This window comes from Leucoraja erinacea, chromosome 25 (assembly GCF_028641065.1).
Source record: "Leucoraja erinacea ecotype New England chromosome 25, Leri_hhj_1, whole genome shotgun sequence".
Classification (NCBI taxonomy): Eukaryota; Metazoa; Chordata; class Chondrichthyes; order Rajiformes; family Rajidae; genus Leucoraja; species Leucoraja erinaceus.
Window position 1 is genome coordinate 27927074 of NC_073401.1, and position 25076 is coordinate 27952149.

The window sequence follows — 25076 nt, forward strand, 5'->3', positions numbered from 1 at the left end:
GGAGTAACTCAGCAGGTCAGGCAGCATCTCTGGAAAAAAGGAACAGGCACCGTTTTGGGTGGGAAACCTTCCTCAGACTGAAAGATAGAGGCGGGGGTCTGAGGAAGGGATTTCGACCCGAAATGACACCTGTTCCTTTTCTCCAGAGATGCTGCCTGACCCACGGAGTTACTCCAGCATTTTGTGTCCATCTTCAGTGTAAACAAGCATCTGCAGTTCCTTCTTACACAAGCCCTTTTAGCATCTGCCCCAATGATATGCCTGACTTTCAAACACAAAACTGCACCCCTTGTAGAAGTGGCATAATATTTTTACTAATTCACACCATCCATTCACAAAGTCGGATGCAAACCTATGCCCAGCCTGCTCTTCTTCGCAAAAAGATAGACACAAAGTGCTGGAGTAACTAAGCAGGTGAGGCAGCATATCTGGAGAGAAGGAATGGGCGACATTTTGGGTCAGACTGAGAGTCAGGGGTGAGGGAGAGCAGAGATATGCCAGGGTAAGGTGTGAAAGCGACAGATCAAAGCAGAAGATGCCCAAGGAAATGTAGAATGGTACATTGTTAGAGGCGGGGAAGGTGACAACGAGGCATACAATCAGTAAAATATCAGTAAAATTAATCAGGAGGACAGTGAAACTAGTCGGAGAACTCGGGTGGGGGAGGGACAGAGAGAGGGAGAAAGTTCTTCATAAACTTCAGATTAATTTTAATGAAAGAACTTTAAAAGAAATGGACATGTTGCGTGTGAAGTTCCCCTCCTCAATCTCCAGATTAAACCCTGCCCTCATTACAGACTCTCACTGTAACATTCTGCAAAGAAGTGAACGACTCCAGTTACTTAGCCATCCTCACCTATGGCTATAGATTTGACAGTTAGCAGCCTGTAGAGTTACCTCTTTATCTTCTTTCACATTAAACACAAAGAGCAATTTCCTTGCTATTTTGAACACAACGAGCGCACTTCTCTTTGAAGAATTAGATTCACTGACGTCAAAAAAATCATCGATTTCATGTCTGTAAAGGAAACATTGCCTCATTAATCAACATTGATGACATTTCAAAAAAGAAACTACAAATTAATTTAAAAAAAAAAGTTTGACACAAAGTGCTGGAGAATCTCGTGGAGAGAATGAATTAGCGACGTTTCAGGTCAAGACCTTTTAAAAGGCCTGTCCTACTGTACGAGATAATTCAAGAGTTCTCCCGAGTTTCCCCCGATTCGAACTCAGAGAATTACGGTAATAGCCGCTCATAGGTACTCGGGCTCTTGTGGACATTCTTCAACATGTTGAAAAATCTTCACGAGCGTTCCCCGTTTCCCGAGTACCTGCCGTTAGCGTTACGAGCCTCTAAGAGACGTCCCGAGCTCCGACGTACCCGCTACGTACATTCTACATGCTTTCCGCGAGTTCGATTTTTTTTAAAACGAGAGAGAGAGCTTTTTAATTACCTCGTACAGTGGGACAGGACCTTAAGGGTCTCGACCCAAAACATCGCCAATTCCTTCTCGCCATAGATGCTGCCTCACCCGCTGGTGAGTTTCTCCAGCATTTTGTGTCCGAAGGTAGACACAAAATGTTGCCAGCATCTGCCGTCCTTTCTTAAACACTTATACATCTTTTAAACTGACCTGATTGTTCTCAGCAGCCGACACCTGCAGAGGTACCTCCTGACCAGCGCTTGGATCACAATCGTTGCACGCTCACGTTCCTTCTGCCCTTTTCTCTCCTCCCGAGCAGCCCGGGCCATGTCCAGGAACTCGGTCTTGGAGGTTTGTATCATGCTAAACATTCTTGCTCCTGCACACAAGGTAACAGGAGAAATTACTGTTTTAATAAAAAACTTTGTTAACTTCTTTCAGTTCTGTGGCAAATAGCAACGCAAACTCAAGGCCAAGATTATTATCAATCCAAGATCACACGGTAACATTGACCATCTCCTGAATGCATGCCCAAACTAGTTTCCATGTAAATCCTGTCTATTCTTGGTGGGAGAAACAGTGTGGTTTAATACTACTATTGTAACTATAGATTGGTTATTGCATGTGGTGTAGCATCATTAACCTCACCTTACTGTACACTTTATATTAACACCCATTTCCTACATTAAGTAGTCTTGGAAGCGGTAGTGATGAACTAAAAACCTGCTGTACCGCTCCACTATATGTTATGATTAAAGATGATTTAAACTTCAGACCTGTGTTCAGTAAATCATTTACAGTAACTATAATACAACAGAAAATCTAAACCTACACATTTTTCAAATAGTATTGTAAAACCATACTGTTTCCCTCACCAAAAATACCCCGGAGCTAGATGTACTTTCTCCTGAACTGACTCCCCCCCCCACCCCCCTCCCACACGTAGCACATAAATTAAGAACTACAGAAATGTGTGATCTACATATTACTGCAGCAAGATCCATCCCAGTTCAAGTGGATTTAGCAGTAGGTTTCCCCTTCTGTCCAAATGCTTTGCCTAACTCTTACAGACAACACCTCGGCCAGAAAGCTGAACTGAACTTATTTAGTGACGGCACAGTGGTGCAGCAGTAGAGTTGCTGCCATACAGCGCCAGAGACCCGGGTTCAATCCTGACCAATGAGCTCTGTCTGTGCAGAGTTTGCACGTTCTCATTGTGACCGCGTGGGTTTTCTCCGGGTGCTCCAGTTTCCTCCCACATTCCAAAGACGTGCAGGTTTGTAAGTTAATTGGCTTCTGTAAATGCGGTTGCTCTTTTAACTTTTTTTTTTAAACTGTCCCGAGTTTCAAAAAAAATCAAACTCGTGGTAAGCACGTAGAATGTATGTAGCGGGTACGTCGGAGCTCGGGGCATCTCTTAGAGGCTCGTAACTGATCTATAAGATAGAACCAGTGTACGGGGATCGCTGGTCGGTATAGACTCGATGGACCTGTTTCCATGCTGTATCTCTAAAAAATGTTTAAAGTCTTATCCCCATTTGTGGGAAACGTCTGTTGATATTCAACCCTATATAGACCTTTTAGTGATGCAAAAATCCCAGCGTTTCACACTAAGCTTCAATGTTACTATTAGGCGAGGCTCAGCAGCAATCTGCCTGGTCCACTTTACATGACATTATTTGCACAAGAATAAAAAAATGTGGGTACTAAAAATCTGGTACTAAGGAAGATAGAACCAATCTCCCAGATGTACAGTGCCCTCCATAATGTTTGGGACAAAGACCCATCATTTATCACAATTTGAGATTTGTGATAGAAAATATCACCTGCAGTTAAAGTGCACATTGCCAGAATTTAATAAAGGCCATTTTTATACATTTTGGTTTCACCATGTAGAAATTACAGCAGTGTTTATTCATTTCAGGGCACTATAATGTTTGGGACACATGGCTTGTAATTGCTCAGGTGTGTTTAAATGCCTCCTTAATGCAGGCATAAGAGAACTCTCAGCACCCAGTCTTTCCTCCAGTCTTTCCATCACCTTTGGAAACTTTTTTTGCTGTTTACCTGTCTGACAGATCAGAGACACTCTTCAAGAGTAAGGTATGGATTTGTCAATGACCACTGTCCGCTGAAGACTTCATGAACAGAAATACACAGGCTACACTGCAAGCTGCAAATTACAGGTTAGCTGCAAAAATAGGATGACCAGGTTACAGTTTGCCAAGAAAAGAGTAACCACAGTTCTGGAAAAAAAAGGTCTTGTGGACAGATGAGACGAAGATTAACTTATATCAGAGTGATGGCAATGGCAAAGTATGGAGGAGAGAAGGAACTGCCCAAGATCCAAAGCATACCACCTCATCTGTGAAACATGGTGGTGGGGGTGTTATGGCCTGGATATGTATGGCTGCTGAAGGTACTGGCTCACTGATCTTCATTGATGATACAACTGCTGATGGTAGTAGCATAATGAATTCTGAAGTGTATAGACACATCCTATCTGCTCAAGTTCAAACAAATGCCTCAAAACTCATTGGCCGGCCATTCATTCTACAGCAAGACAATGATCCCAAACTGCTAAAGCACCAAAGGAGTTTTTCAAAGCTAAAAAATGGTCAATTCTTGAGTGGTCAAGTTAATCACTCGATCTGAACCCAATTGAGCATACCTTTTATATGCTGAAGGGAAAACTGAAGGGGACCAGCCCCCTAAACAAGCATAAGCTAAAGATAGATGGCTGCAATACAGGCCTGGCAGAGCATCACCAGAGAAGACACCCAGCAACTGGTGATGTCCATGAATCGCTGACTTCAAGCAGTCATTGCATGCAAAGGATAGGCAACAAAATACTAAACATGACCAATTTCATTTACATGACATTGCTGTGTCCCAAACATTATGGTGCCCTAAAATGGGAGGACTATGTATAAACACTGCTGTAATTTCTACATGGTGAAACCAAAATAGATAAAAATAGCCTTTATTAAAATCTGACAATGTGTACTTTAACCACGTGATTTTTTTCTATTACAAATCTCAAATTGTGGAGTACAGAGGCAATTAAATAAATGACGGGTCTTTGTCCCAAACATTATGGAGGGCACTGTATGTCCTCTGGTCCTCGATTCACCGACTCTAGACAAGAGACTTTGTGAGTCTACACGATCTATTCCTCTCATGTTTTTATACAACTCTATAAGATCACCCCCTCATCCTCCTGCGCTCCAAGAAATAAAATCCCAGCCTCCTTAACCTCTCCCTAAAGCTCAGACCCTCGTGTCCTGGCAACATCATCATAAATCTTCTCTGTGCCCTTTGCTGCTTGACAACATCTTTCCTATAACACGGTGCCCAGAACTGAACACGATACTCTAAATGCGGTCTCACCAACTGCAACATGACCTCCCAACTTCTATATTCAATACTCTGACTGATAAAGGCCAATGTGCCAAACGCCTTTTTGACCACCTTATCTACCTGCGACTCGACCTCGAAAGGAACCATGCACCTGCACTCCTAGATCCTTCTGCTCTACAACACTCCCCAGAGGCCTACCATTCATTGTGTAGGTCCTGCCCATGTTAGACTTCCCAAAATGCCACACCGCACATTTCTCTGTATTTAACACGTGACAATAAACCAACTTAAACTAAATGTTGATAACTTAATAAGCAGTGTTGGCGGCAGGGTAGAGAAAAAGACCACATTGAAATAGATTCTGCTCACCTTAAAAAATGAGAGCCTTAGCCACAAAGATAGTTTTTTCTCAGCGTAGCTTTACATCTGAAACAATGGTCTTGTCACAGTTTGTAACTCAAATCATCCACTGCATGACTGGTTATTTGGACACCGAAAACAGATTTAAGCCAATCTGCCTCATGGTTTTTCTGAAATTCTAGTGACAATACAATTTACAAAAGTTAAAGGAAATGTTTTCAAATATTTTCCTGACTTCCACATGAACTATAACGTATTTAAAATTTCACAGGTTATTTTGCCAGTTGCTGTTACGTTGTTCCAAATATCAGGCTTTCATCATTAAGTTCTCATTAATTCTAAATTTTCCTTGATCTGCATTCCCTGTGTCCTGTTTTCACACCTTACATTTCCTTATCTATGCATCTCCCTCTCCCCGACATCAGTCTGAAGAAGGGTCTCAACCTGAAACGTCACCCATTCCTTCTCTCCAGCATGCCTGTCCCGCTGATTACTCCAGCATCTCGTGTCTGTCTTCGGTTTAAATCAGCATCTGCAGTTCCTTCCTACCCATTAAGTTGTATCTTGATGCAAGTATTTAATTAAAACATGCTCTCAAATTTGCAACTTCCCCATTCTTCAGTCTATGTTCCCACTCTCTAACTGCTCCGATTCACACACTCTCCAGATATAACCTTGTTTGTAATTGATCTCCATGGTCACCCTATCCAAGATAACATACCCGCCTGGACACAAAATGTTGGAGGAACTCAGCGGGTAAAGCAGCATCTCTGGAGAAAAGGAATAGTAACGATTTGCGTCGATACCGAAGAAGGATCAGACCCAAGTGGTCTGAAGAAGGGTATCTACCCGTAAGGTCAACTATCCCTATTCTCAGGAGATGCTGCCTGATCTGCTGAATTGCTCCAGCATTTTGTCTCCATCATCGGTGTAAACCGGCATCTGCACTTCCTTCCTACACATAATAAATCCTTCTTGCAGTTTAACACACTCTTTTTGTCTCCCTCCCAGTTCTGACCAAGGATCTCGCCCTCTTCTCCCCTCTCCCATCGGGCGAAAGGTACAGAAGTGTGAAAACGCACACATCCAGATTCTGAGACAGTTTCTTCCCAGCTGTTATCACGCAACTGAACCATCCTACCACAACCAGAGAGCGGACCTGAACTACTATCTACCTCATTGGTGACCCTCGGACTACCCTAGATCGGACTTTGCTGGCTTTACCTTGCACTAAACGTTATTCCTTTAACCTGTACACTGTAAACGGCTCGATTTACAATCAGGTATTGTCTTTCCGCTGACTGGACAGCACGCAACAAAAGCTTTTCACTGTACCTCGGTACACGTGACAATAAACTTAATCGAGCTCACACACTCCACAAGCCATACTCACATGAATCCCCAATCACTAATACAATCCACACTCCACTCACAGAATCCACACTCACTCACACAATCACTCAGTCCACAATCCATACTCACAGAATCCACACTCCACTCACAGAATCCACTCACTCACACAATCACTCACTCCATAATCTATACTCACAGAATCCCCACTCACTCACACAATCCACACTCCACTCACAGAATCCACTCACACACGCACAATCACTCAGTCCACAATCCATACTCAGAATCCCCACTCTCACACAATCACTCACTCCACAATCCATACTCACAGAATCCACACTCCACTCACAGAATCCACTCACACACACAATCACTCACTCCACAATCCATACTCACAGAATCCACACTCACTCACACAATCACTCACTCCATAATCCATACTCACACAATCCATACTCCACTCACAGAATCCACACTCACTCACACTCCACAATCCATAATCACAGAATCCCCACTCACTCACTCACACAATCTATGTTCACACACCACACATATACATACGTACACATACACACGCATATATAATATATATAATATATATAGAGAGAGGTAGACACAAAATGCTGGAGTAACTCAGCGGCTGAGGCAGCATCTATGGAGAGAAGGAATATATATAATTGTCCATATAATCATCAGTGATGCTGATGTGGCGCTAGGTGTAGAGAGCTGTGCCCGACTAAGGGCTGGGTCTATACTTGTACCTTTGTGTCTCACACCAAAACACAACACAACTCCATCCAGACCAGTCCCTTCCCCGGCTACCGCTTCCGGGTCAGGGTGACGCCGGGGGTCACGCAGCCGTCGCCAGCGGCCCGAGTGCGCAGGCGCGGCCGGCCCGTCTCCCTGGCGACGCCGACGCGCCGCCATCTTGGTAAAGGAGACATGATCCACCATTGCTGGCGGGGCCAAGACAACAACAGCTGCGGTTAAACACTTATAGATCATGTGGGTGGATGTTTGCTCTGATTGTACTTAATCTGGCATTGTGTTTATGTCTTGTGATCATATACTGAACTGTATGCAAAATAAGTATTTTACTCTTTTGCCTCATATATGACAATATATCATATACATTAATATACAATATGTGATAAAATACAAGGGCGGCACGGTGGAGCAGTGCTTATAGAACAATACAGGCAATAGAACTGCTGCCTCACAGCACCAGAGACCTGACTATCTGTCTGTACGGAGTTTGTACGTTCTCCCCGTGACCACGTGGGTTTTCTCCGGGTGCTCCGGTTTCCTCCCACATTCCAAAGACGTACAGGTGTGTAGGTTAATTTGCTTGGTAAAATTGTAAATTGTCCCTAGTGTGTAGGATAGTGCTAGTGCACTAGTGTACGGATCGCTGGACTGCGTGGACTCGGTGGGCCGAAGAACCTGTTTCCACACTGGATCTCTAAACTAAACAATAATATATAAAAAGTACCATTCAACCGTTTGTTGCTGCTTTACAGCGCTTGCAGCGCCGGAGACCCGGGTTTGATCCCGACTATAGAATCTGTAGGTTACACAGAAAAGCTGGAGAAACTCAGCGGGTGCAGCAGCATCTATGGAGCGAAGGAAATAGGCAACGTTTCGGGCCGAAACCCTTCTTCAGACTGATCAGGGGTACGGAGTTTGTACGTTCTCCCTGTGACTGTGCGGGTTTTCTCCAATATCTTTGGTTTCCTCCCACATTCCAAAGACGTGCAGGTTCGTAGGTTAATTGGTTTGGTATAAATGTAAAAACTGTCACTAGTGTGTGTAGGGATAGGAGTTAATGTGGGGGAGGGGAGGAGGAGGAGGGGAGAGAGGGGGGGGGGAGGGGGGGGGGAGAGAGGAGGAGGAGAGAGAGGGGGGGGGGGGGAGGGGGGAGGAGAGAGAGAGGGGGGGGAGAGGAGGAGGAGAGAGAGAGGAGGGGGGGAGGGGGGGTCGCTGGTCGGCATGGACCCGGTGGGCCAAAGGGCCTGTTTCCATGCTGTATCTCTAAACTAAACTAAACTCACTTAATTTTTGATTTTATTGTGCAGCTGTTCTTTTTCAAAGGTATTTATTACGATAAATGGACATAGCGTGATGATATGCTTGGCTAATAAGCAATTTCAGTAGCTAGTAATTGCAAAGTGATGCCCCTGGATTTCTGTATTGTCTGCAAAACCTTTTTCTGGATACTATATTGCACATATATGGGAGTTCCTGTAAAAAGCTTCAGTTAACAATATGTGTCTGTATTCTTTACAGATGGACAGAAACTCCAGCCGAATTTTATTTAAAAAAATGTAAGGTATGGCTACCATATGTTGTATGTTGACTGCTTCCCTTAACGGTTCTCTTGGTTGGGGTATTCGATGTCTCTAGTTAAGGACATCTGCTCTTGAACCGATACATCTGTTTCAGAGCAGGTTTTTCTTCTGCTTTTTCCATGTCTCTGTTTTATTTTTAGGTCTGTTCAATGTATACAGTGGTGATTGGAGTGGATTGTAGCTGCAGGAATTGAATGACAAGAGCAAAAATGGAATGGTGAGAGAGAAAATCGGGGCTACCGGAGCATAAAGAATACTGAAAGAAAAGTGTAATCACACATAGGTGGGTAGCAAATCTGTTGTAAATGCATAAACGTGTAATAGCGCATTTGGTAGGGCTAGAGGCGGCACAGTGGCGCAGTGGTAAAGTTGCTGCCTCACTGCTCCAGGGACCCTGGTTCGATCCTGACAGAGGGAGCTGTCTGTATGGGAGTTTGTACGTTCTCCTTGTGACAGCAAAGGTTTTTTCAGGGTGCTCCGGTTTCCTCCCTCACTCCAAAAACGTACAATTGGTCAATTGGCTTCGGCCAAAATTGTAAATTGTCCCTAGTGTGTAGGATAGTGTTAGTGTACAATGTAATCGCAGGTCGGCGCGGACTCGGTTTGCTGAAGGGCCTGTTTCCCCGCTGTATCTCTAAAGTCCAAACTATGGAAGTCTAACTGGGTGTCATCTGTAAGAGGTTGAGACACAAAATTCACTGACTTACTTAATCAACTCAAGTAAGTGAATTTCACAAGAACGATGAAGGAAAAGAGGAGGTTGTAACAGTGAGGGACTGAAATAAAAAACGTTTAAGGCACAGAAATCAGCGTTTGCGATGATAATGCAATCTCTGTGTTTTTCTTCTCTCCCACATAAAACAGATAGCAATGTCTGTCGCCTGCATGTGCAGTTTCTGTCTGTGGTATTCTGAAATTCCTTATACATGGGTGAATACATCTATGGCAATGAAAATACAATTTTGTGTTCAATCGTATTCCTTCAGAATAATAATATCACAACTCCATATTTTGGAAAATCACTAAATCACTTAATTTCTCTAACTTCAAGTAACCCTTGCATTCTCTCTCTATCTCTCCCCCACCCTAGTCATCCTACTAGTTTCACTGTCGTCCTGCTTATTTTCACTGTTTGTATCCACTTGTTATCACCTTCTCCCCAGCCAACAATGGACCATTGTGGGCTTCACCTTCCCTTAATCAAACTGCTGATATATTTGATATATTATTTGATATATTATTTTCATGCCTTTTGTTCATTTGTTCCTTGTATCTTACCAGGCACGGCCCTGCCTTAGGTCATCTGTGGTTGGCGCTGACTAGACCTGGTCTTTTCTCGCCTCCAGCTCTTCATCCCCCCCAATCCCTACTTTCGGTCTGGGGAGGGGTCCCCACCCGAAACGCCACCATCTCTCCCGAGATGCTGCCTGACCTACCAAGTTACTCCAGCACTTTGTGTCTATCTTTAATATAAACCAGCATCTGCAGTTCTTTGTTTCTACATGTTCCCCAGAGATGCTGCTTGACTCGCTCAGTTACTCCAGCACTTTTGTGTCCTTTTGTGAAAAATATAAGAGACCTGAAAGACAATGACATCTTGCAGATGACCTAAGAAATATCTATTTTCTCCTGTTTTGCATCTGTCTCTTTAGCTTGGTCTCTGTACATGAATTGTCTTATTTTAATGCCTTAGTCTTTACAACAAATTTCCGAAATGCACACTTTCACACCTTGTGAATGTTTTCCTTTAACCCACAAAAATATGTTTTTCACATTTTTCTGCTTAGTTTCACTGTTCGTATCGTTTAGTTCAGAGATACAGCACGGAAACAGGCCGAAGATAGACAGAACAAGCTGGAGTAACTCAATGGGACAGGCTGCATCTCTGGAGAGAAGGAATGGGTGACGTTTCGGGTCGAGATCCTTCTTCAGACTGGCCCTTGTGCCCTGGAAACAGGCCCTTGGGCCTACCAAGTCCGCTCCGACCAGCGATCCCCACACATTAACACTACCCGACACACACTAGGAACAATTTTACATTTACACCAAGCCAATTAACGTACAAACCTGTACGTTTTTGGAGTGTCTCGGAGAAAACCTACACAGGTCACGGAGTGAACGTACAGACTAAGCGCCCATAGTTAGGATCGAACCCGGGTCTCTGGCACTGTGAGGCAGTATCTCTACCTTTGCGCCACCGCGCCATCCTTTTTCTGTTTTAATCATTTGAACTTCGTTAGGTTATGATTAAATACCTTTTGGAGTCTAATTTCATTTCAGAAACCTTTGATCAGACTTTATCTTGCACTAAATGTTATTCACATTATGTCTGTGGAATTCTCTGCCTCAGAAGGCGGTGGAGGCAGGTTCTCTCGATGCTTTCAAGAGAGAGCTAGATAGGGCTCTTAAAAATAGTGTAGTCAGGAGATATGGGGAGAAGGCAGGAATGGGGTACTGATTGTGGATGATCAGCCATGATCACATTGAATGGTGGTGCTGGTTTGAAGGGCCGAATGGCCTACTCCTGCAACTATTGTCTATTGTCTATTATTGCCTTTATCATGTATCTGTACACGGTGGAAGGGCCCGATTGTAATCATGTGTTGTCTTTCCGCTGACTGGTTAGCACGCGACAGAAGCTTTTCATGTACCTCGGTACACGGGACCATTAGCTAAACTCAAAATCAGGTTTGGATATAGTAATATTCCTCCAGATGGCTGGCCCTGTCTTGAAGTGTTGCTCTTTTCTTTCACCGTGGTTGTGCCCGTGTTTTAAGATGCTATAACTGTTATGAATTAAAAGAGGTCAAAGTTAGCGAGAGTAGGTCGGATCGAGTTACCGCAGCTGGCATAAAGTCATGTTTTTCTTGTCAGCGTGGCTAGCTTTAAATATATTCCTTTTTGTAAGTTGCAAGGGGGTTCCTTTTTAACTTGGGTATCCACAATAACTTCATAGCTAGTGAGTGGGTAGTTGAAGAAAAATGCTTCAAGTCAGCAGCAGCTTACTTAAATCCCGTGTGAACGTTTTCCATCCCGCCTCTTCCTGATCGAGATAAGATATTGTAGAATAAATGTAAGTAGCCAGCAAAGTTGCAGCACTCGTCCTTGTGTGTGTGTGTGTGTTTGTTTGTGCAGAAGTCTGCAAAAGCAGCGGGCACAGGGGAAGTCAAAGTCAGCGTTTTTGTTGTTGTAGCTGCTCTCTGGACCTCGTTGTGGAGAGGGTTGAGGCAAATGAAGCTTACTTAGTCCAAGGGCTTAGCTGGAAAATAAAATGTCAGCTTGAACTCTTCCATGGCGGGGAAAAACAATCCAACTTCAACCTGGGCTCAGTATCTGAGGAGGTAAGTGAAAGTTGTTTTAAAAACAAACACTGACAATCAATTGGGCCTGTTTCTCGTACGTAGCATTTATTCTCTGACCACTTGCCAGTTTGACAAACTGTAAACATTGCCTCACATGATTGTACTTAAACTGTGTTTAAACCTTTAATTTAACATATTAGCCTCCATAAGTATTTGTGTCAAAATCACTGGTTTTAATTGATTCCTTCAGCAATGATGGGAGAAAATGCTGCGGTAATGCGCCTTTGTTTCAGGGTTGTTTGTGGCTTAATGTGTTTTGTTCTTGCAACAATAAGTGGACTTCAGGTATTAATAATTAGCTGCGGTTTGCTTTGGCACACTCCGGGGTCACGGATGAGGCTAAAAAGTTCACGTGCCGACAAAATCCAGCACTCGTGAATGGGTGTACGCACAAAATGCTGTCATTTCTGGAGAAAAGGAGTAGGTGACATTTCGGGTCGCGACCCTTCTTCAGACTGAGAATCAGGGGAAAGGGACAAAATGCATACAATCTTCTACCTTGTTCATTCCAGTCCATTAGTTGCAGTAGTTGGCGCTACTTCAAGCATGAAAGAGAATGCTCAACAGCAAAGAGTGACGCAAAATACTGGGGTAACTCAGTCTGAAGAAGGGTTCCGACCCGGAACATCACCTTCTCTCCAGAGAAGCTGCCTGTCTGCCTAGCTGGTGTTTCAATGTGTTGCACTTTCACAAGAATCCACACACCAGCAAGAATTAGTGCTTGTTCCCAGGCAATGGTGTGGCTGCATTTATTTCCCGTCAAGAGGCTGTGGCTGGCCTGGGCAATGTGTACCCTTGTTGTTATAATCCCACAAGGGTGCAGAGAACAGAATTCCAAGATATCTTTGAGGGGACAAGTGAGACCAAGTGAAATTTCCGATCTTGGCATTTGCTATAATCTCACGGATAAAAATTGTAAATTGTCCCTAACGTGTGAGATAGCGTTTGTGTGCGGGGAATGCTGGGCGGTATCGACTCGGTGGGCCGAAGGGCCTGTTTCCGTGGCTTGAGATATTGGCTAAAGTCCAATACCTTTAAAACCGAGATGAGAAGAACTTTTTTTCACACAGAGAGTGGTGAATCTCTGGAACTCTCTGCCACAGAGGGTAGTTGAGGCCAGTTCATTGGCTATATTTAAGAGGGAGTTAGATGTGGCCCTTGTGGCTAAGGGGATCAGGGGGTATGGAGAGAAGGCAGGTACGGGATACTGAGTTGGATGATCAGCCATGATCATATTGAATGGCGGTGCAGGCTGGAAGGGCCGAATGGCCTACTCCTGCACCTAATTTCTATGTTTCTATGTTTCCGTGGCTTGACCCTCCAACCTTCCCAACTCTCTCTCCACCTTGCTATCTCCAACTTTAATTCCCAAAATAGTAAAAAAAATCTTTAAATCTCTTGATAACTGTCAAATAAATGTATTTTATCCAATTATGGCAAAGGAGGAAACTTTGCCTCAACTAGTTAGCTTCTGTACTTTTGTGCATATTCTTACTTTGGTTTATGATGGTCACGAGTACCGTGATACAGTGAAAAGCTTTTTGTTTGCATGCTTACCAGTGAGAGAAAATACTATAAATGATTACAATCAAGCCATCCACAGTGCTCAGATATAGGATAATAGGGTACTACATTTAATACAAAGATGCGGGGGTTTTCTCCGGTTGCTCCGGTTTCCTCCCACATTCCAAAGACATACAGGTTTGCATGTTAATTGACTTGGGTAAAAATTGTAAATTGTCCCCAACGTGTGGGATAGTGTTTGTGTGCAGGGAATGCTGGTCGGTGTGGACTCGGTGGGCCTAAGGGCATGTTTCCGTGCTGTATCTCTAAACTAAACTAAACTAAACTAAAAGATAACATCAAAGTCCAATACATTCGGCTTCTATGACACTTAATATGAATAAACAGAGTGTTCTGTAATAATCTACAGTTCTATTTTTGGATAGATAATAATACCTTTAAAAAATTGCAGAAGGTGCTCCTTGAGTATGTATCTGCATGGTCAAAGTTCAGCAATTAAGATGTGATAAGCACAATCATGACTATGACAAGGAGGCAAATTGGAGGAACACCACCTCATATTTCGCTTGGGCAGCTTACACCCCAGTGGTATGACTATTGATTTCTCTAACTTCAAGTAACCCTTGCGACCCCCTCTCTCCATCCCTCCCCCCCTACCCAAATCGTTGTACTAGCTTCAAAGTTGTCTTTTTGAGTCTCATTGTCTTCACCCAGGCCACAGCTAACAATGGCCTGGCTCCTATTTTTGCATGTTCACTTGTTCTATATCTCTCTATATCACCTCTATATCTCTTGTTTCCCTTCCCCCCCCTGACTCTCAGTCTGAAGAAGGGTCTCGATCCGAAACGCTGTCTGACCCGCTGAGTTACTCCAGCTTTTTGTGTCTTTAAACCAGCATCTGCAGTTCCTTCCGACACAGTGACAAAGAGGAGCAAGTATACTCTGCCAGGGAAAAGTAGTTTTTGATTAAGTTAGAGGTGCAGTTTACAGGAAGTTTGCAGTTTATTTTTATGATAGTGCTCATTCTCAGATTATACCACAGGAAATGTACCAGTGTAGATGGGACATGTTGGTTAGTATGGGCAAGTTGGGCCGAAGGGCCTGTTTCCACACTGAATGACAATGACCAAAATCCGAAGGGCAACTTTACAGTCAGAGGGTGGTGGTTATGTGGACCAAGCTGCAAGAGGTAGAGGCAGGTACAACACTGCATTTAAGAAAGCATTTGGATAAGGTCATAAGGAATAGGAGCATAATTAGGCAATTTGGCCCATCAAGTCTACTCCGTCATTCAATCATGGCTGATCTATCTCTCCCTCCTAATCCCATTCTCCTGTCTTTTCCCATAACCTCTGACACCCATACTAATCAAGAGTCTATCCATCTCTGCCTTAAAAATATCCATTGACTTGGCCTCCACATCCTTCTGTGGCAAAATAATTCCACAGATTCACCACCCTCTGACTAAAGAAATCCTCATCTCCTCCGAAAAGAACATCCTTTAATTTGGAGGCCATGACCTCCAGTTCCAGACTCTCCCACTAGTGGAAACATCCTCTCCACATCCACTCTATCCAAGCCTTTCACTATTCTGTATGTTTCAATGAGGTCCCCCCTCATTCTTCTAAACATAAATAGGTACATGGATAGGAAAGAAATGGAGGAATCAAATGTAGGAAAGTGGGATTGGTGTAGTAGGAATATCGGTTGACAGGAGGTTGGGCTGATGGGACTGTTTCCGTGATGCTTGACTCTTATGCTGGGGAATCCCATCATGATTGTGCCAAACCATTGAACTTCATTGGGAGGATAGACACAAAGTGCTGGAGTAACTCAGCGGGTCTGGTAGTATCTCTGGAGAAAAAGGATGGGTGACATTTTGGGTTAGAACCCTTCTTCAGACTTAAAGTAGAGGGGAGGGAACTGGAGGTGGGAGAAATGTGTAGGAAGGAACTGCAGATGCTGGTTTTAACCGAAGATAGACACAAAGCTGGAGGAACTCAGCAGGACAGGCAGCATCTCTGGAGGGAAGGAAGGGAAGGGTGACGTTTCGGGTCGAGATGAGGAGAACTTCTTTTGGACTCCACTTGGAGTGTTGTTTGCAACTGCAGTACGAATAACGCAGTCAGGGGATATTGGGAGAAGGCAGGAACGGGGTACTGGTTGGGGATGATCAGCCATGATCACATTGAATGGCGGTGCCGGCTCGAAGGGCCAAATGGCCTACTCCTGCACCTATTGTCTATTATCTATTTATCTGTATCCTGGTGAGTCCTGAACTCCCTGTGTGTGTTTGGCACTTTAAAATGACTGCTGCTGATTGCTGATTGCTGAAGAAGGGTCTCGACCCGAAACGTCACCTATTCCTTCGCTCCATAGATGCTGCCTCACCCACTGAGTTTCTCCAGCATTTTTGTCTACCTTCGATTTTTCCAGCATCTGCAGTTCTTTCTTAAAATGGTCCCATAAGAACAGTCAGCAAGATTTAATCAAAAATCTCTTAATCGTCTTCGACCTGAAATATTAACTCTATTTCTCTTTCCACGGATGCTGCTTGACCTGGATTCTAGTATTCTCGTTGTTTTTTGTTGTTGTTAATCTTTACTTCAAAATCTCCTTCTTTGTTTTATTATGCTTCTAAGAATTGCCTTGAGACAGGTTCTTAAGTTAAAGACCTGTTACAAAGACAAGTCCTTCATGTAAGAAACATTTCAGCAACAATGTTTGGAGTAAAAGGATAACTAGTAAAAAGTTGTGCGTCATCCTTTGGATCAACTATAATGGATGTTTTGTGACTGGTAAGATCACATTATGTCCTCGTTACTAATTAGATTACCGAGAAATGTTCATGGTCAATGCTCTTAATGATCAGTCTTCCCTAAAACAGTCTATTGTCTATGGTTCTCATGGATAAGGCAGTTCATTGTGCTAAAATAAAGTTAACATGAGTAAATAATATTGCGCCACAACAGCGGGCTTACCACGAGATGTTTCGCTTTCAAATTTTCTTCAAATGCGGCATGGTGGCGCAGCGGTAGAGTTGATGCCTTACAGCGCTGGAGACCCGGGTCCCAGCTTCGATCCTGACTAGCGAGGCTCATCTGTATGGAGTTTGCACATTCTCCCCGTGACCTGCCTGGGTTTTCTCCGAGTTTCCTCCCACACTCCAAAGACGTACAGGACTGTAGGTTAATTGGTTTGGTATAAGACTCAGTGGCTTGGCTGGGGATGATCAGCCATGATCATTTTGAATGGCGGTGATGGCTCGAAGGGCCGAATGGCCTACTCCTGCACCTATTGTCTATTGTCTATTGTATAAATGCAAAATTGTCCCTAGTGTGTGTAGGATAGTGTTAGTGTGTGGGGATTGCTGGTCGGTGTGGACTCGGTGGGCCAATGGGCGCGCTGTATCTCTAAACTAAAAAAATCTTCACTTGTCCTCCTTTCATTATGTCTGGGAAAAAGAAACGGTAAAAGAAGTATAACTCTGCCAAAATAACAAACACATTTTAGCATTAATCTTGCAGATAAAATGTATTGCTGCCTGCCTCCCCATTGGACCCAATGAAATGCTGCAGTCTTGTTGAGAATCATTAAATTGGCATAGTCACCCTCATAAAGAGATTCTATTTAATTGAGTATAGACACAAAATGCTGGAGTAACTCAGCGGGCCAGGCAGCGTACCTGGAGAGACGAGATGCTGCCTGTCCTGCTGAGTTGCTCCAGCATTTTGTGCCCATCTTCAGTTTAAACCAGCAACTATGCTACTTAATTGTGGACTGTGCCAAGGAATGAAATTGTGATGATTGGGAAACCACTCATGAATCTGGACTCATTTATGATCATAGAAAACTGAGTACTGTTGTCAACGGCCATTGAGCACTTAAGTTTAACACTCACTTACGTTTAATTTTTCCCCCCCAAATATAAATGTTGTAATATTGAGAACAGCTGCGGCACAAATCACGACAAATTAATGTCTCATTGCACGTTATAACTGTGCATTATGTACAGTTTTTCTCAAAGAGAGTTGTGAGTCTGTGGAATTCTCTGCCTCACAGGGCTGTGGAGGCAGGTTCTCTGGATGCTTTCAAGAGAGAGCTAGATAGGGCTCTTAAAGATAGCAGAGTCAGGGGATATGGGGAGAAGGCAGGAACGGGGTACTGAATGGGGATGATCAGCCATGATCACATTGAATGGCAGTGCTGGCTCGATGGGCCGAATGGTCTACTCCTGCACCTATTGTCTATTGTCCATTGTCTATTGTAACACAAAAAAATTGAACTGGAGAAAGTGTTCACAAAGCTATTTTTAAATTCTGCCGCAAATACAGGCTCTTCTTTTTGATTCAGTGATTCTTCCCTTTCACCACATGTTTTGGCTTGTTAGGTTTTTTCTCAATAAGACATTCATTTTTGTTTGAAGCTACATGTCACCTTTTTGACTTTTGTAGGTTGGTGTGTATGAAGTCGATGTGAATAGGAATCTAACGACTTTTAATATTTAAGATTAATATCAGTCGCATCAAAGATTTCTGCTGGGGTTGAACGGATGTGGGCAATGTTCGGGATGAGTGGGGCAGACACACAAGGAAACATCTAATGGTGATAGATGGCTTCACTTTTAATGACTGCTTCTTAGGTTTTTTTGGTTTTGTTCCAGGATGTCAGGCTTGCACCTAGCAAAGGGCAGGGAGGACCAAAGGCTGGATCTTCATCGGGATTTCACCGTGGCTTCTCCTGCTGAGTTTGTCACCCGGTTTGGAGGGAATCGAGTTATTGAAAAGGTAGGAACCGCATCAGGTTTCAGGGCGGCACGGTGGCGCTGCGGTAGAGTTGCTGCCTTGCAACGGTAGAGACCCGGGTTCCATCCTGTCTGTACGGAGCTTGTATGTTCTCCCCATGACCACGTGGGTTTTCCCCGGGTGCTCCGGTTTCGCTCCACGCTCCAAAGACGTGCAGGTGTGTAGATTAGTTGGACCGGTCAGCTGTAAAATTGTCCCTCATGTTAGTGTACGGGGCGATTGGCTGGTCGGCACGCACTCGGTGGGCCGAATGCCCTGTTTCCGCACTGTAGCTCTTAAGATAAACTGCATTGGATGGACATATGGGATATCCTTTAGGATGTATTTGGTAAGAAGCAACATAAACCAGGGCCGGGCCACCTTCACTTGACTCACCTGCCTGCATTCGACCCAGTTGAGTCTGAAGAAGGGTTTCGGCCTGAAACGTTGCCTATTTCCTTCGCTCCATAGATGCTGCTGCACCTGCTGAGTTTCTCTAGCATTTTTGTCGACCTGCATTTGACCCATATCCCTCCAAACTTGTGCTTCCACTCTTCTAGCTTTCACCCCTCCCCCCCCCCCCCCCCCCCCCCCCCCCCCCCCCCCCCCCCCCCCCCCCACGTGCAATCAGTCCGAAGAAGCATCACAACCTGAAATGTCACCTATCCACGTTCTCCGGGGATGCCAGCTGAACCACCGAATTACTCCAGCATTTTGTGTCTCTCCTTGGTAAACCAGCATCTGCAGCTACTTGTTTCCTAATGTCTTTGCACGTTTGGAAGAGTGTAGGAGCTTGCGCCAATCTGCCCTGTTGATTGTAACATTCTGAAGAAGGGTTTCGGCCTGAAACGTTGCCTATTTCCTTCGCTCCATAGATGCTGCCGCACCCGCTGAGTTTCTCTGACTCTTTTGTCTGACTCGTAGCATTGTTCTTTGCCAGGTTCTAATTGCCAACAATGGGATAGCCGCCGTCAAGTGCATGAGGTCCATCCGTAGATGGTCCTACGAGATGTTTCGCAATGAGAAAGCCATTCGGTTTGTGGTTATGGTGACTCCAGAAGATCTGAAGGCTAATGCAGGTATGCAAGGTGCAAAAGCCTCTGTGTAAAAATTGCAATTGTTGTAACTGAATTAAATCTATCACTGCTGAATTATTTTACTCTAAGACATGTACGCATTACATAATACTGTACTTTTAGAATACATCAAAATGGCAGATCACTATGTCCCAGTGACTGGAGGCACGAACAACAACAATTATGCCAATGTGGAACTGATTGTGGACATCGCAAAGAGAATCTCAGTGCAGGTAAGTTATACTACCGCAACACTTAGAACTAAATGTAATAGTTGAGGCAAACAAATGTAGGGGCAGCTCAGGGGACTGGGATATTGTAGCCATAAACAGAGACATGGGTGTGAGAAGGGCAGGACTGGCAGCTCAACATTCAAGGGTGTAGATGCTACAGGCATGACAGAGGTGCAGATAAGAGAGGGTAGACAAAAATGCTGGAGAAACTCAGCAGGTGAGGCAGCACCTATGGAGCGAAGGAAATAGGCGACGTTGCCTTTTTCCTTCGCTCTATAGATGCTGCCTCACCCGCTGAGTTTCTCCAGCATTTTTGTCCACCTTCGATTTTCTAGCATCTGCAGCTCCTTCTTAAACATGCAGATAAGAGAGGGTGAGTTTGTCTTTCGATCATGGTGGACATTACTGTAGTTTAGAGAAACAGGAATAGCTACTTCCCCACAGCCATCAGGCTATTAAACCTGGCTCGGACAAAACTCTGATTATTGGTGGCCCATTATCTGCTATTTGCACTTTATCAGTTTATTTGTTTATGTGTGTGTATATATATATATATTGTGGTATATGGACACGCTGATCTGTTTTGTAGTAAATGCCTACTATGTTCTGTGTGCTAAGCGAAGCAAGAATTTCATTGTCCTATCTGGGACACATGACAATAAACTCACTTGAACTCGTACACTTGAACAGCGTGGAAACAGGCTCTTCGGCCCACCGAGACCGCACTGACCAGCGATCCACGCACATTAACACTATCCTACACACACTAGGGACAATTTACATTTATACCATGCTGATTAACCTACAAACCCGTACGTCTTTGGAGTGTGGGAGGAATACCCGAGATCGTGGAGAAAACCCACGCGGAGAACGTGCAAAGTCCGTGTAGACAGCACCCGTAGTCGGGATCGAACCCGGGTCTCCAGCGCCCGAGAAGCAGCAACTCTACCGCTGTGCCACCGTGCCGCTATTGCAGAGGCCCTTGCAGAGATTTGCATCACCTTCAGCCATAGGCGAAGTTCCGGTAGATTGGAGGCTAATGTTGTACTGTTATTGAAGAAGGGCAGCAAGGACTTGCCTGGGAACTGACTGCCGTGGGGGGAAAATTGCTGGAGAAGATTCTGAGGGGCAGGATCCACCAGCATTTGGATAGGGATGGACCGAGACTCCATTTTGAAAGTTGATTGGGACTTTAAACTTTTAGAAAGACAATATTGACTTTTAAGAATTATGTTTGACTATACTAAATACAGTTAAGATAGGAGGACAGCTCAAAATACGAGAAGATGAAAAATCAATGAAGACCAAGAAAAGAGCAAATGAAAGCATAAATATTTCAAACTACTCGGACTTTCGAGATACAGCGCTGGATCTGGCCCTTGGGCCCACCGGATCCCACCGACCACTAACACTATCCTACACACACTAGGGACAATTTACAATTTTACCAAGTCAATTTGCCATAAAAACTGTATGTCTTTGGAGCGTGTGAGGAAACTGGAGCACCCAGAGAAAACCTACACAGGCCATGGGGAGAGCGTGCAAACTCCGTACAGTTAGCACCCGTGGTCAGGATCGAACCCGGATCTCTGGCGCTGCACCACCGTGCCGTGTTGGGACAGTTATCTTATTGGAAATTCCCACCTCCATTTGCATTTGTTCATTTAAAATCTGTGTACGAGTATTACTACAGAGAAGATTATCTAAGATAGGAAATGATCTAAAAGACTTTTCAACATGTGTATAGAATTGATATTTTTGCGTTCTGCTAGGCTGTCTGGGCTGGCTGGGGTCATGCATCGGAGAACCCCAAACTTCCGGAACTCCTTCAGAAATATAACATCGCATTTTTAGGTAAGTATTTTTGTTCAGCAATAAATCACTGAATCATTGGAATTTATTTTTTGGTCAAATCCTTGATTATCCAAAGATGGACACAAAATTCTGGAGTAACTCAGCGGGTCAGGCAGCATCTCTGGAGAAAAGGAATAGGTGACGTTTCGGGTCGAGACCCTTCTTCAGACTGAGAGTCGGGGGGGAGGGAAACTCGAGGTATGAAAAGGTTCAGGACAAATCAGAGTCGGCACGGATGATCAAGGAAAGGTGGAGCCCACAATGGTCCACTGTTGGCTGTGGAAGAGTTGATACTGAAAGGATACATGGATGTGAACAGTGGAACTAGCAGGACAACTAGGGCGGGGGGAGGGGCAGAGAGAGAGAGAGAGGGAATGCAAGGGTCACTTGAAATTAGAGAAATCAATATTTTATACCGCTGGGTATAGAGCACAAAACTGTTATTGACTGAAAATATTCTAGAGTTGCACAAACTGCAACTTCTGCCACAACAAAGAATGAGATGAAGGAAGGTGAAAATAGATCCACGTGGTTTAGAATAAAATTAATACGGATAGGTTGTGCAATGTGACACTGCTGTTCTGTAAATAGACAATAGACAATAGGTGCAGGAGGAGGCCATTTGGCCCTTCGAGCCAGCACCGCCATTCAATGTGATCATGGCCGATCATCCCCAATCAGTACCGCGTTCCTGCCTTCTCCCCATATCCCCTGACTCCGCTATTTTTAAGAGCCCTATCTAGCTTTCTCTTGAAAGCATCCGGAGAACCTGCATCCACCGCCCTCTGAGGCAGAGAACTCCACAGACTCACCACTCTCTGTGAGAAAAAGTGTTTCCTCGTCTCCGTTCTAAATGGCTTACTCCTTATTCTTAAACTATGGCCCCTGGTTCTGGACTCCCCCAACATCGGGAACATGTTTCCTGCCTCTAATATGTCCAAGCCCTTAACAATCTTATATGTTTAAATGCTATCTGATTTCATCGAAATCACTGCAAATAGTGCTACAATCTCTCAAAAACGAATTTACATAAAGTTTTAGAAAAGCAAAGTATTACACTTCTGTTAACTAGGGTGAACGAATTTCCATAGCATGGCACAAAACCCTGCTGCCTCTGACTTGTGTAGGAAGGAACTGCGGGTGCTGGTTTACACCGAAGATAGACGACAAAAATGCCGGAGTAATTCAGCGGGACGGGCAGCATTTTGGGAGAGAAGGAATGGGTGACATTTCGGGTCCAGACCCATCTTCAGTCTGAAGAAGGGTCTCGACCCCAAAGGCCACCCATTCCTTCTCTCCAAGAGATGCTGCCTGTCCCGCTGAATTACTCCAGCATTTGAAGGGTCTTGGCCCGAAACGTCACCCATTCCTTCTATCCTGAGATGTTGCCTGACCTGCTGAGTTACTCCAGCATTTTGTGTCTATCTCTGTCTCGCAACCAACTAATGATGAATTCCTGTCCTCTTCACTTCAGTTGGAGCTGCTCTGCTTTCTCACTCTTGTCTCCAGTAGTTTTTGTCCATTTTATTTCCTACAGGTCCTTCAAGCCAAGCCATGTGGTCCTTGGGGGATAAAGTAGCTTCGACCATTGTAGCTCAGACCGCAGGGATACCGACATTGCCTTGGAGTGGAAATGGTAAGGCGATAAATCTCACATAGAGTCGTGAAAGTCATGGAAGCATAATGCATTCAGCCCACCAAATCCACGCTGATCATCAAACGCCCATCTTCACCAATCCTATGGTGGTTCCAATATATCCTCCCTCATTGACATCAATTCCCCAACTAATCTACCACTCACCTGTACAATTTACCTACCAACCGACACGTCTTTGCGATATGGGAGGAAACTGGAGCACCGGGGTGAAACTCACACAGTCACAAGGGAAATACGGAAACTCCACATGGAATGCACACAAGGTCAGGATCGAACCCAGACCACAGGATGAGGAAGCAAAGGAACAAATCCTGGAACTTAAACCTGCAAGCCATCTATCTAAACGTGTTGTCTAAACATCTAAACATCTATCTAAACAACACCACCTTTGTTGGATAGTATATTCACCTTAACTTAAAATGGAAGGCAAGAGGTGAATATTCATTATGTTGTGGAATATTGGTAAAAAGCCAGATGCAAGAAGAGGAATGGTTTAAGGTCTTCTTCTTTTGTGTGGCATGCACAGCCTAAAGTTGTAGGACAACATGTTCTATTTGATCTTCCGTTTGTCCACGTCGAGTTGATTGCATTAGTCAAAACAGGGCGGACCACGTGAAGGTTGCAATCTTAAGGTCTAAGGGGCTCTTTATGCTGAGCCGAGGCTGTATAAAGACCTGGAATTCTCAGCCCAGTTAGTAGTGTTTAACAGTCTTTAAATAAGTGTCACATCTCACAGGTTACAGGAGTAGAACTAGGCCATTTGGCCCATTTAGTCCACTCTGCCATTCAATCATGGCTGATCTCTGCCTCCTAATCCCATTTTCGTGCCTTCAAATTCACAAGTTATGGGAGTAGAATTGGGCCATTCGGCCCATCGTTTACACGTCTATTGCCTTCAAGAACAAAAGAAACGTTTCTCGTTTCTCATCCGGCATGGAACATTTTCTGAACATCTCGACAACTTTCAGTTTTTTACCAATATTCCACAACATAACAAACATTCACCTCTTGCCTTCCATTCGAAGCTGTGGTGGAGATATTATCCATCAAAGATGGTGTTGTGGGATGGACGTTTGGACAGATGCCTTGCAGGTGCCTCTGACACTGATCTCCCCATGGACTATAATCTCAGGGACTCAACCCGTAACTCACCCAGAGATGCTGCCTGTTCCACTGAGTTACTCCAGCATTTTGTGTCTGATTTATTATTCTGGGAGTTATATACGTTATGTCGTGTCATAATCTAGGTCTGGTTCTTGAATGGACGGAGGAAGATCAGAGGCTGAAGAGGACTGTCAGCGTCCCTAAGGAACTGTACATGACTGGTTGTGCTCGAGATGCCACTGAAGGTTTAGAGGTACGAACTATTATACTTGTGATGAAACAAGGCATAAGAATTGTTGCTAACTTAGCTGTGGAATGTGCTGTCAAGTTGGAAAGGTTACAGAGAAGATTTACGAGGATGTTGCCAGGACTAGAGGGACTGAGCGAGATGCAGAGGTTGGGTCGGCTGGGACATATTTCTTGGAGCGCAGGAGGATGAGGGGTGATCTTATAGAGGTGTATAATCTGAGTGTCTTGCCTCAGGTGATCAAAGTCTCTTGCCCAGAGTAGATGAATCGAGGGCCAGATGACATAGGTTTAAGGTGAAGGGGAAAAGATTTAATAGGAATCTGAGGGGTAACCTTTTCACACCAAGGGTGGTGGATGTATGGACCAAGCTGTCAGAGGAGGTAGTTGA

The 25076-nt window shown here is 44.3% G+C and overlaps 2 protein-coding genes across 4 annotated transcripts in view; one reads left to right on the forward strand and one right to left on the reverse strand.

Moving 5' to 3' along the window:
• Positions 1-7349, reverse strand: part of ube3b (ubiquitin protein ligase E3B) — a 51448-nt gene extending 44099 nt beyond the window's left edge. Inside the window, exons 1-4 of the mRNA XM_055655665.1 lie at positions 7259-7349; positions 5154-5322; positions 1635-1803; positions 898-1018 (exon numbers count right to left, since the gene is read on the reverse strand). Of these exons, the coding sequence (XP_055511640.1) occupies positions 898-1018; positions 1635-1795 (282 nt within the window). The 5' untranslated portion in view covers positions 1796-1803; positions 5154-5322; positions 7259-7349. The remainder of the gene's footprint in view (positions 1-897; positions 1019-1634; positions 1804-5153; positions 5323-7258) is intronic.
• Positions 7350-11397: 4048 nt separating this feature from the next.
• Positions 11398-25076, forward strand: part of acacb (acetyl-CoA carboxylase beta) — an 86750-nt gene continuing 73071 nt past the window's right edge. For 2 of the 3 annotated variants that reach the window (XM_055655369.1, XM_055655370.1), the window contains exons 1-7: positions 11400-12186; positions 18395-18518; positions 19456-19594; positions 19715-19824; positions 21597-21678; positions 23216-23314; positions 24583-24692. In XM_055655369.1, coding sequence (XP_055511344.1) covers positions 12137-12186; positions 18395-18518; positions 19456-19594; positions 19715-19824; positions 21597-21678; positions 23216-23314; positions 24583-24692 — 714 coding nt within the window. In that variant the 5' untranslated portion in view covers positions 11400-12136. Of the gene's footprint in view, positions 12187-18394; positions 18519-19455; positions 19595-19714; positions 19825-21596; positions 21679-23215; positions 23315-24582; positions 24693-25076 lie in introns of all 3 variants that reach the window. The other variant, XR_008725477.1, reaches the window with a different exon arrangement.